At 36.8% G+C, this 18488-nt stretch overlaps 1 protein-coding gene across 5 annotated transcripts in view; it reads right to left on the bottom strand.

Annotated features, from left to right (window-relative positions):
• LOC127965048 (double-stranded RNA-specific editase 1) overlaps nt 1–18488 on the bottom strand; it is a 155442-nt gene that overhangs the window by 50782 nt on the left and 86172 nt on the right. For 2 of the 5 annotated variants that reach the window (XM_052565592.1, XM_052565591.1), the window contains one exon: nt 6763–6811. The exons of 1 other annotated variant lie outside the window; for it this stretch is intronic. Coding sequence is in view for 2 of the 4 variants with exons in the window: in XM_052565589.1 (XP_052421549.1) it covers nt 3707–3806 (100 nt within the window). In the remaining 2 variants the exon portion in view is untranslated. Of the gene's footprint in view, nt 1–3706; nt 4064–6762; nt 6812–18488 lie in introns of those variants that run through there. 2 more of the 5 variants (XM_052565589.1, XM_052565590.1) reach the window with 2 other exon arrangements.

The following is an 18488-nucleotide window of genomic DNA, read 5'->3' as shown; positions in this document are numbered from 1 at the left end:
TCAGTACGCGCTGAAGGCTCGTTGCAAAATGGCCAATGCGTTTAACAGACTAGAAAAAGAAGATGACTCTCAAACATATTGTTTGAGATGCATGATTCCATCTATGAGCTGCTCGATCAGAGTGACATGAGAGCCCCTCCTTAGAACATTATTTGTAAATCCATGTTATGGTAAGTGTGCACGTGAAGTCTTTGCACACTTTCTGAAATCCACACTGTGGTAAGTTTGCACACTACACTAGTGCTCTGCATTCTTTCTAAAATCCTATATAGTGAGGGCTTCGCGCGGTTGCTTCATTGCTTTAAAAAAAAAAAAAACACCAGCGTGAATACTTGAAACATGTCAACTCATTTACGCCGACATCACCTTATTGTGTCAGTATCTGGGAAAAGACGAAAAAAAGGAGAAACATGCACGCAACAAACTATGCCTGCAGCATTTAGACACCAGTATTATAGCTTACAGGGAATCCAAAGTGCACCCAAACACCAGACCTGTTGGTTATTTTAGGATCTTATATTTCTGGTCTGTTAAATGCATTAGACATTTTGCAATGAGCCTTCAGCGCGTGCTGAGTGAGCGAGCGCCTTAGGGTCCGTTCACATATCGCTCCTAAAAACGCGTGGAAAACGCTAAGCGCGTCTTTCTCCTCCTTTCCAAAGCGCTCGGGCAGAAGCGCTCATGAGGCGTCTGTCTTTGCTAAGCAACAATGACGTGCTCTCTCCATGAGACGCGGAAATTTCAGCGAAGGATAAATGGATTTGCAGCTCTAAAAATCGCTTGCAGTAGCTCTGCTACTGAATTTATTTCAAAATTGCAATCCATATACAACTATAATCAGCTGTTCCTTCATCTTAGCTGAGCTCTCAACGTTGTTACGGGAAAGGATGAAGCTGATTGGTTGGTTCTTGTCACATGACCCGCGGTGCGCTTGCGGCATTCTGAAAAGTTGAGATGTTTTTGCATTTTGCTGTATCTAAAACGTACCGAACCGAACCGTGACATCAGTGTATCGTATCGAACCGAACCGTGAATTTTGTGAACCGTTACACCCCTAATATATATATATATATATATATATATATATATATATATATATATATATATATATATATAATTTAAAAATTTAAATATTAAATAATATTAAAAAAAAAAAAAAAAAATGAAACAAAATTTAATGAAAAAAAAAAAAGAAAAAAAAAAAAAAAAAAAAAAAAAAAAAAATATATATATATATATATATATATATATATATATATATATATATATATATATATATATATATATATATATATATTAAAAAAAATCAAATAATAAATAAAAATCTTGAGAATGGTATACTGTATATACTTCCCATTTATACTGTAAAGTCAAAAATAAAAACAATTATTAAGACATTTTTTTTTTTTTTTAACTAGTACAGGACACTATAGTTCATTTGTGCGAGGATTGCAACAGAGTAAACTGTGACATTTTATATCCAAAAATTCTTCAGTTGACTAGCAGGAAAATTTGACCTGAAAAATGACCTGATCATGTTTTGCTTAAGTGTTTTTCTTTAATTGCTAATGCAATCTTTTTATACCACAGACTGAACAAAAAGCATTGCTTGGCAATTGATTGAACTAAATGGGTATTATCTAATTGTGTACTTAAATTTAACAGCTGACAGCTATTCAACCTAATTCATTACATTCCTTTCTATCACAGTTATGTGACACTATCAAGATGAATTTGTTCTGACACAGTTTAACTGAGTTATTGTCCTATTTTATTACCATTTTATAAACTATAGCGAATAAACTGTGATAATGTGAGAAATGTTGAAGGTGTCTGAATACATTTTGGTTTGACTCTTCTACTATTTAAACCTAATTTTAACAACCATGTCATATTTGTGATTTCCATTGACACACCACATGCTCACAGCGCATACAGTACATTACAACCAATGTGATTTAACCACATGATCAGGATGCATTTAAGGAGGAAAGCATTAACACCAGAAGCGAAATACTTCCTAGATACTAAACACTTACACCAAGTACTGAAATATTCCAAAGTAGGACAAAAATTATTACACACATTAACTAAGAAAGATGAAAACTTTCAAAAAGGCCTTTAAGGCAGATTCAGGCAAATAAACTAAAATATAACTGACATTCACAAACTTTAATTCCATTACCTGCCGCAAAAAGCAGCTAATTAACTTTCCTACACACTTCTTCATATAAAAATCAGATGACTGTGCAAAAGAAAAAAAATAGCCTTTAAAATAATATTCCCATTTTAAATAGGATTTCACACCTACCTAAATGGAAATGAGTTAATCAGAACATTTTAAAAGTACAGGAGTTAGGAAAGTACAAAGTAAAAGTTGCTGAAAGTGACATTTCCTAACTTCCAGGAGACTCTGAATAAGTTCAGTCCTCTCCAAAACACCACCATCAAGTCACATGACTGACAGCGAGAGAGTGCCTTCGATAGCAGCCCACAGTCAGATTCCTTTCTGCTCTGGACAGCTGTCAAAGAGACAAGCGTGACATCTCAGGATTCAGAGAGCAGGGACCACGTCTGCAGAACATTGCATACAAAATAAAAATGATCTTCAGTGCTTTAGTAACGGAATATAAACATAACACCAATGCATGAGAAATCTATTAATAACTCAATAGAATTCCAGCATGCTTTGTTCTTCCTGTTTGTGGCTCATCACCATGGCGATCCATCATTCCACAACAATCCCAGTTAAAGAACAGCATCCCCAAAACTAACCACAGAAACGTCCATCATTCACAAAACACTGCAGCGATCAATGAGAGCTGAACCAAACCACTTAATTTAAAGAAAACACTGCCTTTTGAATTTTTTGTCTCAATGCAATACTGCATGATCCTATTTAATAATCATAATCATCAGGGTATCTGCATGCTTAATTCCTTTTCAGACTTACAAGAAATGAAATATACATTAAAGGACTTAAAGACCCTCATCAAGTCATTGAATGATAGTGTTAATTATATAATAGGTAAATATCTTTATTATTATTATTATTTTTTTTTAATGAAATTCAGTGTTCTAAATTGGCTTAAAAAGGATTATTTTCACAGAGGAATTATAATTTTGCCCAATTTTGACATCCTATAAATAAATACATTTAAATTTAAATAAATAAACTAACTAATTTTTTGTTTTTTCTGTAAGATTATTGGAAAGTGAATTTAAGACACTTACGGACATAAGACATCCCTCGATTTTATATATATATATATATATATATATATATATATATATATATATATATATATATATATATATATATATAAATAAAATGTAAACTGTGTATGTAAACTGATTTACCAAATCTTTCTAAGTTATTTTAACCAGAAGCAGGGAGAACCATTAGAAGTGCATTTACGTTCATTTCAAATGATAAAAAGATGATGATTCATAAAGCCGAAGAAGCTACAAATATAAAGCTGATGCATAAAGCTGATAAATATTACAAATATTGATATGATAAAGGATTAACAGTTTAGAAGCCACACACCTCAGTACAGATGAACTTCCCTAAAGAGTTCATGTCAACTAATCAGTCTAGAAATGCAAATCACATGCACTGAAGAAAACGCTGCATCTGATCAAGTTTTACAAGTCGAATCCGATCACAGATCTCCGGCATGCCTGTTAAAGAAAGCGTTCTGACCTTTCCGCTCGGAGCGCTTCTTGCGTCGCCGCTTGAATCGGGTCCTGACGAGGCAGTAGTAGGCCCCCATGCAGTGTGCGGCGTCCACAACCAGGGCCATGGCCGACTGACCTCGACGCTGGGAGCCTACCTGACAGCACTGCCCTGCTCTGTGTTTCTGAGGAACTCACCAGCCCCCTTCCCTCGCTCCACCACACACACAAAAACACATGCGTGGTCTCCTCTGCGTTTCGCTACTTGGTGAGAGGAGAGAGAGAAGCAGGAAGCTCAGAGGAGAGGACACTAGTAGAGCTTTACAAGGTTCGACAGAGTAAACCCAGACCGCTGGAGATTTCTCACTTCCCTTCTCTATCACATATCCTGCTATTTTACCTGAGGCAGTCTGCTCTAGCCAGTCCAGCTGATGACATCACAGCACCCTCAGCCAATCGAAAGCCTGGGTTACTCCCCTCACATCCTTTCAACAAGACTACTTTCTTTACCAGAAAAACTGCTTGTGTTTCATATTTCAATTCTTGTTCTGCTTCAGCAAACCCTGCAATGCAATGCGTGTAAGATACTAAACCACAAAAAAATACATACTTGAAATAACAAAAAAATAAAAAAATAAAAAAATAATACATTTAAAAAATCCTTTAACTTACTTTTTTTCAGCTTGTTGCCAGGGCAGTATTTCATTCAGTTTAACTTGCTGTACTAAAACAATTGAATTCAGCTAAAAGAAAAAGAGAATAAAAACTATATAAACTAAAAATAAATAAATAAATGAAACTAGTAAAACTATTAAATAACATTAATACAAACATATTACATAGAAAGTATGTGGATGTAAAAAGTACAGCCAAAAATCTGTTCACACAAGAAGTGTTCTTATTTTTGATAAAAATTTAAGTATATAAGTAGCTAAGATGGGAAATGAAAACATCAGCGACTTAATATATTCCCGCTCACTTTCAGCTGCATTTAACAGCTACACAGAAAACACTCATCCATGCAACTTCTGAAGAAGCTCAGAGCCAATATTTGATGTTGGGCTTTAGGAAGATCTATTAAAAAAAATAATAAATAAATAAATAAATCAGATATTTCCAAAGCTAGTGACTATGCATGATCACTAGATTATGAAATGCAACCGCTGTTTAGTGCAATTCATCAAATATTTCTTCATGAAGCGCTCTGGATCTTCTGGCTCTGTATCAGGTCATGTTCGGGTTCAGTCTGAAACTCTAACGCCATCATGAGCCCAACGCTAACCATTGCACCTCATCCAGAGCAGTTACTGAGCAGAGAACCACCAGTGATCCACACACATTCACTCACAGCTGTATACAATGAGTAAAGAACAGCAATCATCCAGATTTGAGTCCACAAACATGTACAATGATATTTCAGAATACATCTATAAACAGTCCAGGCTCAAGATTCTCAAGAGCTTAGAAACTTGGCCAAAAAAAAAAAAAATGTTTAATGTCCTTCAGCATCACTAAAATAAAAATAATAATAATAATCACTTTTATTATTATTATTAATCGGGAAATTATATAAATTAGGGGAAACATCTATAAAATACTATAATTTCCAATCAGAATAATATTAAAAGCCCTATAATAAATAATCCTCCAACAGTAATAAACAAACAAACAAACAAAAAATAAACCCCAAAAAAGTGGTGTTTTGGACAGGACAGGACAGGACAGGACAGGGAGGGGAGGGAGGGAAGGAAGGAAGGAAGGAAGGAAGAGCACACAAATATGATTTTCAGACGTTTTGGTGCACAATTTTGGTACCATTTGCCAAGTTTGCAAATCTTGTATGCAGTAAAATAATGGTTGATTCAATGCAAAGCTAAAAATGTTATGCATTAAAAGCAACATGGTAGCTACTCTGTGGACAGTACAATTTGTCCAGTAAATGTGTGAATGAATCAAAGATGTCATGTCACTGGGGTCAGAGCAGGATATGTGCACATTTAGCTCTCCAGCAGCCTCTAATGGAACACAGTGGAACTACAGCTTTAAATCAAAGACTCAAGCATTCAGTGGCTGTGATTACTAACACACAAGCAAAAAGCACCTGAACTACACTGAAACGACTGAAGACATTTAATCGCTCAATACTGAACATTAATGGGTCAGCATGACTTTTTTTTTTTTATTTAATTAAGGATGTATTGAATTTATGAAAAGTGACAGTAAAGACATTTATATCACTGAAGTTCTATTCACCAAAGAGCCCTAAAAAAATCAATTTCCAAACAAACAGTAAGCAGCACAATTGTTTTTTAACAGTTATAATAACATTACAATAACATAATAATAACATTATAAAAGAAATCTGACCCTGGACCACAAAACCAGTCATAAGCGTACATTTGTTCAAAAATGAGATTTATACATCATCTGAAAGCTGAATAAATGAGCTTTTGGTTGATGTATGGTTTGTTAGGATACAACTATTTGAAAATCTGAAATCTGAGGGTGCAAAAAAATCTAAATATTGAGGAAATCTCCTTTAAAGTTGTCTTAATGAAGTTCTTAGCGATGCATATTACTAATCAAAAATTACATTTGTAAATTTTTACAGCAGGTACTTTACTACATATCTTCATGGAACATGATCTTTACTTAATATCCTGATGACTTTTGGCATAAAAGAAAAATGAATCATTTTGACACACACAAAATGCATTTTTGGCGATTGCTACATACAGTATATATCCCAGCGACTTAAGACTGCAGGGTCACAAATATTTCTTGAGCACCAAATCAACATATTAGAATGATTTTTGAAGGATCGTGTGACACTGGAGAAACGTCAAAATCAGTTTTGATCACAGGAATAAGTTACATTTGAAAAAAACATTCAAATAGAAAACAGTTATTTTAAATTGTACTAAAAAAAGTATTTCTCAGTAGCATGGATGTGATTCCCGGGAAAGCAAGAACTGATAAAATAATATGTACCTTGAATGCAATTTAAGTGTCTGCTAAATGCATCAAAGTAAATATCGCAAAACCCCACATGAAACATAAAATCAGAAATCAGAAGATACACACCTGGGTTTCCACTGGCCCTCAGAGCAGCTCTAACGCTTGATCACCAAGCCTGCACAGACACAAGAAAGAAAACAGAAATAAAGAATTTACCGCCAAATATCAGCAGAACACGACACATCTTCAGATCAACCACAACGGTATGTTTCTAGCTTTGAGTAAAGCGATCTTCCACAACATCACTTCACAGACACATTATCCACTCGCATACTGCCAGTAACGTTTAGATATGATCTCCAGCTACTGCAGATTTCGTTTCAATCCCCCGTCACGTCACCAACTTTCCAAGAGTCTCCAAGCTTTCACCTGCCCGTGAACGCCACAAAAACATGACCTAACGGCTGTGCTAAACGCATCAGGTGACGTGTCCACTGCATGAGAACAACATGATCTCAGCTAGAAATGTCCCTCATAAAAGTGGAAGAGGACAAATAAGAGTCTCTCGGTCCAAAGGCCTGGCCGGACACAGACAGGAATGACCCGAAATCAGACAGGAGTGAAGAAGATGGAAATTGAGAAAAAGAAAGATGGGAGTTAGTTTCACAATCATAGCAGGAGATGCAAAAAGTAAAGATATTCCCTCCTTTGAGTTCCTTAAATCACACTTTGCATCAATAGGAAGATCTGCAAATGCTTTATGGAGGAAAAATGAAAAAGCAGCCAATTAAAAACAGTGGCCAGCCAAACCATGCATCTACACGCAGCACGCTTCTTTAACCCTCACAACCTCCTTGTGTTCATTAAGGATACATTGTCTTGTTTTCTAAAACCACTGTTTAATTAACATCTGTGCTGATTCTTCAGTAGCACACCGTTGTGTGTTTGCAGTGTGAACTGAATGCAATGAGGAAAAAAATAACAACAATAAATATTAGTCTGAGTTTCAATTTCACCTTTCTTCGAGACTGCATGCAAATGAAAGTGATAGTTCATCTACTTGAAAGTTTATGCTTTTTTTTTGACCGATTCATCTCAAGAAACAGCTAGAGTAACCGTTCCCACAGTTTAAAGAGATATTTCACCCCCAAATGAAAAATCTGTCATCATTTAATCCCCCCCCCCCATGTCATTCCAAATCTGTCTGACTTTCTCTGGGCTGTGGAAAACGAGAGAAGATATTCTGAAAACGTCTCTGTTTTTGCCAAAAACAATGTAAGTTAATGGGGTCCGATGTTGTTTTGATTCCAAATGTCTTCAAAATATAATTTTCTTGTGTTATGCATAAGAATTTTGCAGACAAGGCAGTGTTATGAAGCCAGAATGTTCCTTTTTGGGGGAGTTATCTCTTTAAACTGTGGAAACACTATATTCACATGCAAATAACACTAAACTGGTTCTTGTAAATAATCAGTCAAAAATGCACAAACTTTCAGGCTGATGAACTATCACATTTAACGGACTGAATCAGTCTAACAAATTACTCAATGAATTTGTCAAAATGAAAATGAATACCAGATATATCTGACATGAGCATTCAATGAAAGTGAAGAAGAACTGAGGTCTTCAAAAAGGACAGAAAAAAATAAACAAAACATAATGGTAGTATAAAAGAAACACACATCTTGTGAACATTATACAGTTTGCAGCATTGCTTTCACATGGCTTGGCAAGACTAGAAATACACAGTATGTTTGTCATTTTTAAATCTTTATAATCCCTGGTGAACATTTACTTCCAAAATAGTTCCATTTGTAAACCACAGATATAGATTTGGAATGACATGGGGTTATTTTCTGCAGTAAACACTGCAAAAAAAATCTTTTTTTTCAGACCTCAGATATAGCAAGCGAACTGTGAAGCATATAAATCAGATCTTTCACTTCCAGCCAGCTGAGTTCAGCACAGACTGAAGAGAAGCAGAGAAGCGCGCAGCATCTTTCCGAAAGCTATCGTCAAAAGACTAAAGTGAGCAGGTCAGCCCACTGGGAAACGAGCGAGAAAGTACAGGCGAAAAGTGAGCCTTAAATTTGTAAGGGTCAGCTGCTGTCCGCTCTTTCATTTCAACATGTCTGAGATGTATTAAAAATACTGCCATTTTAGGTCTTCTTTAAGAAGCAGTATTCAAGTAAAAAACTAAAAATCATTAGTTATCAAGAAATAAGAAGGAATCCGTCACTAATACCTGGACTGAAAACCATTAGATTGTTTTAGTGTCTTTTCTATTTATTGCACATCTATTGTACATCTTAAAAGACACAAAAACACTCAAAATAATCTAAAAGAAAGTTGTTAGATAAATTATAATTCATGTGGCTCCACTGGCAATAACACTTTAATACAGGGACCTGTTCTCACTATTAACTTGCTGCTTATTAGCAAGTTTTAACATATTGGCTTTTATTAGAACTTATTCTGCATGACCATATTCAGCATCCCTTACCCTACCCAAAACTAAAATAAAAAAAAAAAAAAATCTACCTTACTAACTATTAATAAGCAGCAAATTTGGAGTTTATTGTGCCAAAGGTTGTAGGTTACATGGTTTGTTAATAGTGAGAATCAGAACTTAAAATAAAGTGTGACCACAGAAGTAAGTGCTAAATTAAACATTTACAACCACAAACAATATCTTAATCCATACAAAGTTTAGGTTGATCCTAAAACCACTAGATATCAGAAATGATAGACCAAACAGAGAGAACAGTGTTTAGGTCACAGGGGGGCGCTGTTGCCCTTTTCTATAGGGTGTTTGTCAACCCGTTTCTACACATAAAAATGAAAATATGACATATTACAGAGAATTTCAAAATCAAACTCCTCATGCTGTTAAAATAAACCCTGAAACTGTATATATACTGTAAACTAACGTGACTAGTGAGAGACTGAGAGCACCAGGGCAACAATGCCTAAAACAATGGAGTAAAGTGCTCAACTTTCTAAGTGTCTCCTCACTCAGTTTCCTCAGGGGAAGATTTATTTCCATTATACTAAATACAATTTGATGGTTGAACAACAGCTTTAGGGCTGGAAATTCTGTAGGGTACCGCACAATAAGGGGGCCACAGAATCAACTGAGATGAGAAGTTTCAAGAGCAGAGCAAATAATCCAGAGAGCAGCCATGAAACGCACCGCAATCTGCATTTAAGAGCATTGTGTGACCACCGCTAAAATGTTGAGAGGGAGATCTTTAAGCAGCACAGACAGTCAGACGATGGGCTCCTCAGTCAGACTAAACGGGATGTGGGAGTCACGCATGTTTGGATCCGAGGGCCTGAACTTCAGCTGTAGAGGACAAAGGCTAATTGCAGATACGCTCTTCATTACAACGATAAAATTACTCCCCCGTCAACCCTCGCCTCCTCCGCATTTAACAGTGGTCTAAGAAAAGAGGCGATAACGAGCTCTAACTGTCTTGTGTGCTCGCGTTTCTTCTTGTGAAGCTTTGCAGGAATAGTTCACACGAAGAAGAAAATTCCCGTTTAACAAAGCTCTGTTACATTTTAGGCACATGCACTTTTGGCAGGTAAAAAAAAAAAAAAAAAAAAACACCAGCCAATCACAAGCCTTCTCATTTCCGAGTATCGCACGTTAAGTGGTTTCATAAATCTCATTCCTTTGCCATGCCTTCTACAGTGTTTGACTGTCTCAAGATCAAAGCATACCAGATGAGACCGGTTTTAATGCTGCCAATGAAACCGAGAGAAACGCTACACAGCGCTGCCATATTCAGTTCAAACAAAGCGGAGGAATTCAATAAAAGAATACATAAATCACACCTCCAGACAGAACAGAGAGTTCTCTAAGACAGGGAAAAAATACAGATAAAGGAATGAGGAGTCCCTGCCAACAACAGACAGCTAAGGTGAGAAATCAGTCGGGGTTGAAACCGTTCCCATAAAACAAGAACCATACGGTTTGCAACCCACCGTTTGATGCATGTTAGTACTTGAGTTCATCTAATGTTTAATAATGTTTCCTTTAAGTAATAAAAGGTGTCTAGTTTTAAAACTAATTACAGTTATTTTCTCTACTGCTGAGGTAAAAATTTGGGAGAGAAATTTGGTTAAAACAATGAAAAAAGCACAAGGTAATGATTTTATTATTAATTTATACATTTATTTATTTTTCAGAAACACTCTGTGTTGTGTATTTACATTTTTCTGGTATATATAAACTATTTCTTAAATGATAAGCTGATGCTTTTATTAGTAATAGTAGTACTATCATTACATAAAGTAATATATTTCTGTCATAGTTTCTTCAAGTTAAACCAAACTTTTATTTTGATGGGTTGATGTGAAGACCTTTAAGTTTCTGTTTGTATGTGATATGACTATAGCCTTTTCTCAAAAGAAATGGTAAAATGCTAATGTAGCGACTCACACTCAGAGCAAATGTGAGTTAAACACTGTGCTGATGTAATTGTAAATGAAACTGCACATATAAACCATTAATTCACACACAGACATGCAGAACATGCAGGATTCATTTTTGTGGCTTAATATTCAGACACTAGTCTATATTATGTTTTGATTTAAGTGTACTGACTTTTGATTTATGGCAAATTCCATGAAATTCTGCATTATACAATAAAATTAAATTTTTATGACTGGATTCTGTGATTCTGCATTTTGTGCATCTCGGAAATCAATAGGCCCTAGTATGCTGTTCTATCCAAATAATAGTAAATAACAAAAATTAAAAATGTTAAATAAAATAAAATTAAAACATACAATGTATAAAGAAATAATATAATTTACCAATATACCGTAATTATTATTGTGGTTATGATGACCCCAGATGCACTTACCACCTTCTTCCTAAAGGGGGCGCAAGCATTCAGCATCACTGAAACGTACAGTACAGAAGGTAACTTCCACTGTATGTACTAGAGATTAGATGGAGGTGAAGGCTGCCAAGAAGATGCTACAGTAGAGTGCACATGGAATGCAGAGAAGAACAGAGGCATTCTCGCTGTCAGTCATCCCCAGACTCGGAGGCCTTCCTCGGGGCGACAGAACCTGCTAGGATGAAGCATGGCCAGAGAGAGTGATAGAGAATGAGAGGGCGGGAGATGCAGACAGGCTATTTTCCCACAGGGAATCAAGACTGTAGATCCTCATGAACATGACGTAGAGGGCAGTAGCTTGTGTGCCCATCTTTGCTGCAGTGTACCGCCAGGCTGTTTCACCCACCCCCTCCCCTCCTCACAACAGCTCCGCTGGAAGAGAAGAGCAGGGCAGGAAATATAGAGCCATCAGACAGTGAAAAAGACATGAGGGAAAATTACCGCTGCAGCCCCAAGTGTGAACTTCCGACAGCAGAGTCAGTAGGATATTGAATTTATTTTAAGATGCCTGGCTAATATCCTGGGGCTTGTATAGCTACCTTAAGTCAACGCAGCATATACAAGCAAGTCACAAAACATTGCAAACGTGCGTCAGAGATTTAGCCAAAGTGTACCTTGTAAACTAGCTCCTCTGTAATATCAACAACATCCGCTCCCGTGGTGAAAGGGCAGGTATCGAGGGACATAGTAAACTTGTAGGATATTGCTCGGTGTGTGCTAATAAGTGGAGGAGGAAACCAATACCATTTACAGACATATGATCTTCTCTTATTCTCCAGTTACACAACTAGGGATCGAAAGCTTCGGCTCATTAGCATATGTCATTAACACAAGTTTAAGTGCAAGTGGTCAAACACAACAACAGCTCTGTTGCAGACTCACCAGCTCCAGAGTAGGAGAAGATGTTCTAGTCCTATTAAAACAAGACAGGGAAAGAAAAAAACTGTTTTGGCTTGAGTACCATTGCTGGTCACTGTGTGAGTTCTTGGCAAGTTGTCGCAATAGTCCACGTCCGACTGTACATTGGGCACGAGAATAATGCGCCACTGTTTCTCTCTTGGAAAAACAACATCCTCTGGTTTCTACCAAGTCGTGGAGACGATCTCAAACGCTGACCGCATGGCCTGAATCAACACTGTCAACACCCACAAGGCCTGCAGGACAAAGGTTGCGACAACCAGAGCGAATCTCCTTCCCGAGAACTTAAAAATCCAAATCTTGCGCCTCCAACTCTTTACTTGCACTTGACAGATTGGGGTTGGTTGTTTGTTTGCGGTGCGTTTTAGTATTCCCTGGGGCTTGCTATTTGGGTCAACTCTCCAGGGAGAAGCATGGATAGTGTGCAGAAACCAGCTGGCTGGCACAGCTGGAGCTCATGGAACCTACCGGCTGACATCTGCAGTTCTGAGGCCAAGGGCGGGTACCCAACTTTGCCACCTGGGCACTGATTAGGCCTTCAGGGAGTGAGCAAACTCAGGAGAAGACCCTTAAAACCGAGAGGGCGATCTGTCAAATATACTTCTGTGGTGTAGACTTTTCCTAAGCCTTGGAGGGTGGCCTTGTAATGTGAAAAACTACGGTGACACAGTGCAGATTGTACCTCCCAGGCCAGGACAAATGAGGGAAGTACCACAACCCCCCCTGCCTCCACACACAAACAATCAGCCCCAACAAAGCCTGCTCTGTAAATTCATCAATAAGACTAAACCGGTTTCTATTGAGCTAAGAGTTTTGCTCTTTGGCAGAAACCAAAACCCAGTGATTACCGAGGTCCAGCACCAACCTGTGACAATCCAGACCAGTTACACCTCTGAGGATAAGATCTTTCACAACACTCTTGACCGCTCTTGTCGGAGCAGTGGAACAATGCCTCTGAGTTTTTTCCCATGCAGGATTAACTGAGGTGCTCCAGCTTGTGTTACAGCAGTTGTGTTTAAGTAGGCCAGGAGTATCCAAAAGAGATTGAAAGAGTTGAGGGATCTCACACTGTGCTTGAGGGGGCACGGAGGACAGTTGAATCAGCCAAAAATGAAAACTGTCATCATTTATTCACCCCATTGTCATTGCTAACCTGTATGATTCTCTTTCTTCTGCGGAACACAAAAGATGACATGCAGAGCAAAGTTTCAGCAGATTTGGTCCGTATTATGAGAGTCAACAGAGTTCAACATTATAAAAAGGACATGAAAGTCGTCTGAAGCAAGATGATGCTTTGTATGATGAAAAGATCGAAATTGAGATCTATATCCACTCTCAAATAAAAAAAGTCAGGGCACACACAGGTGTCACAAACCTCAAATGTCATGATTCTCTTCATGTGATGTGAAGGATTTAGTCTGTGTAGAGATGTTAATACATGTTTTGGATTGATTAGAGTGAATAAAGGTATTAATTTCAGATTTCATAAATCTGTTGAATTGTATGAATTCGTTTCACAGTACTATTCATTTCACACTCGGATGACTTTTATAATATGGACAAACAAATGTCATCTTTTGTGTTCTCCAGAAGAAAGATGTCATAGAGGTTTGAAATAATATCAGGGTAAGTAAAAGAGAAAACTTTTTGTAGAAATAAAAAAAATCTGCACCGAAAATCCGTGACTTTAAAATTAAACTTTACACAAAATCATCTGAAAAAAAAACAGACATTTCACTGCACTGCATTTTCTTGGGCTCTGATCGGGACTCTAGATCAGTTTTCCCAAAGCAGAGGTCTTGGAGTACAACCAAGAATATGCATAATGGATGTCTCTCTTTACCGGACAGACCCATTCCAGGTCCTGGAGTCTCTACTATCAGTTAAATCAGGTGTTTGATTATGAAGACAAAGTGTGCAGTGTTGAAGGTACTCCAGGATCAACATTTCTTCCAATCAGAATCTCACCGGCTAAGACTGATTGATCAAAAGTTTTTTAATTAGTGCTGTCATATATATATATAAAAAAAAAAACATATTAAATCACACATTTTTCTGAAATTAACTTTAAATAATGCCGCGTGGAAGACGCATGCACACTCTGATGAACAGTAAATAAGCACGGAAGAGAAGCGCATGGTGGAACACGTGAAGGAGATGCACTGAAAGAAAGCACATTCACTCTATGAGTTAGTTATACATTAGTAAACACATTAGTTAATTCATTAGTTACCATAAACTGCCAATGAAATGTTCTTCTACTGTTGAAAACATTTATAAAACTATTTTTTAAAGAAATAAATCACACAATATTTCTTCCATGTTTTAATTTTAAAAGCAAATCTCCTTTGTTTACCAAAAAAATGAAATGTGTTTAAATTAAATTTGGGTGAAACTTGTTTACTGTTTTTCATAATTATATTCCTTGTAGAAAAACGTTAAACAATTGTAAATAAGTATAAAGAATGGGATTGGTTTTATTTTTAGTGATAAGTGTTTTTTTTTAAGCATCTTTTTGTGTTTTGCTTTGGTAACGGAATTGGTACTGAGAACCGTGAATTTTCACTGGTATCGGTACCGAATACTGAAATTTTGGTACTGTGATAACACTACACCTGTGTTAACGTGCTAATTTTTACACCACTAGCTTGAATACTACTAAATCATAATGTTAAATCTATAGATCAAAGTAAAGTAAGATCTCTCAGTATTGTGTATAACAAGGCTACAGCATGAGGTAAAGAGAAACAGGAAGGAAACCTCTGAATGGTGATGACTGCAGTCTGTAGAGGAGGGCGTAGAGTTTAAAGTTGGCCGCCGGTCTACCCAGCATCCATCTCTCCAATCAGTGGGCTTACTCCAAAGCAAACACATCCATTTCCATTGAACATGGCTGCTTGTAATTCCTGAATAACCTCATGGGGGAAGGGACAAGTATGCGGCTATGATATGAGATTGTGTTCTCCATCCCGTCTGATTCAATCTTAAGCTCAGAACAATAAGACAAGCTTTCCTCCATCCAACATCAACATCAGGCTGGGCCCTTATCTGTTTCTATCCCAACACTTTACAACATCTGGCCATCTACAACACCCCCAGACGCAGCGAGCCAGGCACACACCAGCCAAACCCAGGCAACTGTTTGCCTGACAGAAAGACTGATAACCACAAAGGGTTCATCCAATCTGCTGTATATCATTTCACAGGAATTATGTTCAGAGAAAACCTCATTAACCCAACCTGCAATTCAGTGACACAAAAAGCCCTGAGGAAGGAAAATAAAAAAAAGAGCTGGAGGTGGTAAATTGCTTCAGAGGACCCGTCTAAATCAGATCAATCATTAGCATACAGCAACCATCGTCCCAATCAAACGCAACCTTCAGATGATCTTTTGAGGGAGCAGGTGATCATACAAAAGCGCACAAAAGAGAAGGCCCGTTTTTGTTTGCACTGTGCAAACATTTATTTTCTACAGGGTTGTTTCTTTTTGAGTGATTTAAGGATTCAGGATTCTTAAACCCAGTTCAGGATTTAAGAATTGGAACAATTTCATTCACCATTTGGACTTTGAGCAGACCAACAGGAAGCTACACTGAAATTCGGAACGCAATTCGATTTGGCTACACCCACAGGAAGTTAAATTGCAATAACTAGGGTAATGCATTCTGGGAATGGAAATCAATCTATCTATCCATCTGCCAGGCTCTTAGACTTTTCAAAACATTCAAACAAGTCTTTTCAAGCTTTGCATTTCTAGGTCAATGTCAATTAGCTAATTCTTCATTACATTCATATTTAAATTGCAATTCTGCAACTTGCATGCTACCTCAATTGAAACAGTCAAAGTATTCAAAGTACATTACAAATATCTGAAGATCAAAACAACTAGGATATTAGCAGTATTACAAATGCATTCTCTTGGAATCTGCAAACCAAAGATCCAAAGAAAATGTAATAAGTCGATCTAAGCCTAAAATACTCAAAGTGAACTTCACAAAGTGATTTAGTCATGTAACCCAAATTCACAGAAACAAACGATGTGCTTTGCTACTCCTGAAAATCAATATTCAGTGTTCATATTTTACATTCAAGGCATCACCAATGGATTGGCAGCATAATCCATTACAATGACATTTTCTATCATCTCTCTTTAAACACATCATCACTTCAGCTTGAGGCTCTAATCAATTCAGTCAGAGCCTTTCCGTGGGGTCAGCCATGCAGAACAGCAGCAGCTGTGATGAGGTAATTTGGAGCCCTAGCGGCACCCACTGATGGGCCATGGTACATTCTCAATGGCCCTCAATGACAAACGGAGCTCCTGTGAAATGGAAACACGTTCTGGTTTCACCTCAGTAAGAAAAATAATGATAGACTATTATGAGAGGTTACTCTGCTTGTGTTAAAAGACAAGGTACGCTAAGTGTAATGTGCTCTTATGACAACTGACGAGGTAAGTCAGGTCCCAACACCAGAGAAATAATATCGGTTTTTACCCATGCGCTTTTGCCTAATTTCATTATCCTGGGTCAAAAATGACTGCCCTTTTAAAAACTGCTTGTAAATCTATCATTATGTTATCTTGGATTCAACCTTTTTATTAACCTTTTTTATTAATTTTCTTTCAATTAGCATGAGTTTTGTATAGGGCATGGTAGCAACTCTGATGTCCCGATTCGATTCGATTTCGATTCTCAAGCTCTCGATATTTTTTTTTAAATTACATTCAGTGAACACCATTTATATACCATGATATTTAAAAAAAATGTAAACATTGTTTTACAAATGGTGAATTAATAATAATAATAATAATAAAAAAAGAACCACAGGCCTGTATTTTAAAACATTTTTTTTTTTTTTTTTGTATAGGGTCCTTTTTTGAACAACAATAGGGTCCTATAATATGATGTTCTTATTTTTTCCGGTAATCTCATGAAGACAAAACATTTAATTTATCCTAATCAAATGAGAATTTAACCCTTTTATTTTTGGACAAAAAAAGTGCTGCACAACAGAGGTTTACTGTTAAAATAAAATAAAAAAGCTAATGTGATTATTCCTTAAAAAATAAATATTTATTAATATGTATTAGTAGTAGTAGCATTAAGTTTTAAGACTGCTAAATAGATTTAGTAATAGATATATTCTGACGTTTCTAAACATTAAACTATAACGTTACTTTTATTTTGATGGGTTGCGGTGAGGAACTGTGTATGTGATGCTAGTTTTCTCAAATGAAACTGTAAAATGCTACTGAAGTGAATCTCAGAGCAGCTGGAAATGATATTTGTGTATTCATATCATTGTAGTGAGACAGCAGAAGCTGAAAACACAGCAATCGTCGGAAACAAAACTGCCATGCCATCCGCCATTCATTCATTCATTCATTGATCAATTGTGGACATCATTCCACCTTATGCATGATATCAAATGCTTCTGCAGATTTATACCAATCCTACAGCATTTCACCTAAACATTGTGAATCAAGCGTACAGCTTTGTTCTTGGTTCTCATCAATAGTATCTCTCTGCCATGATAAACACTGAATGAATGACAGTCTTTCCATTGAAACATCACGCAAGGTAAATAAGGATGACATCTAGTGTAGAAGAGTAATGATAAGATTCACATTAATCAACTCTTGCTTTAAATGTGTGCGGAAATAATTACAGAAAAAGCTTGATTAGTGGCTTTTGAGAATCGATATTGATATCAACGTAATAATATATATATATATATATAAATTTTGCCCAGCCCTAGTTTTTAATTTAACTTTTGACTGCTGCAAGTGTGAGTGCACGGTCTCCAGGAAAGCGTGCAAGTGTTGAATGGTTTAAACTAGGGATGTCAACGATTAATCGATGATCGATTCATTGTCGATAAGAGATGCAATCGATTAAGGCTGTCGATGGTCGGTTAACCGATTCAATGTTGGGCTGCGTGCGGCTCATGCGCACTCAACACGTGCGAGCGGCTGTGAGTGACGGTGACGATATATTAAAGCATCATCATTCATTCACA

This window comes from Carassius gibelio, chromosome B9, assembly GCF_023724105.1.
Source record: "Carassius gibelio isolate Cgi1373 ecotype wild population from Czech Republic chromosome B9, carGib1.2-hapl.c, whole genome shotgun sequence".
Lineage (NCBI taxonomy): Eukaryota > Metazoa > Chordata > Actinopteri > Cypriniformes > Cyprinidae > Carassius > Carassius gibelio.
The sequence above is the reverse complement of the archived record's forward strand: the minus strand, read 5'-3'. Positions and strand labels throughout refer to the sequence as shown.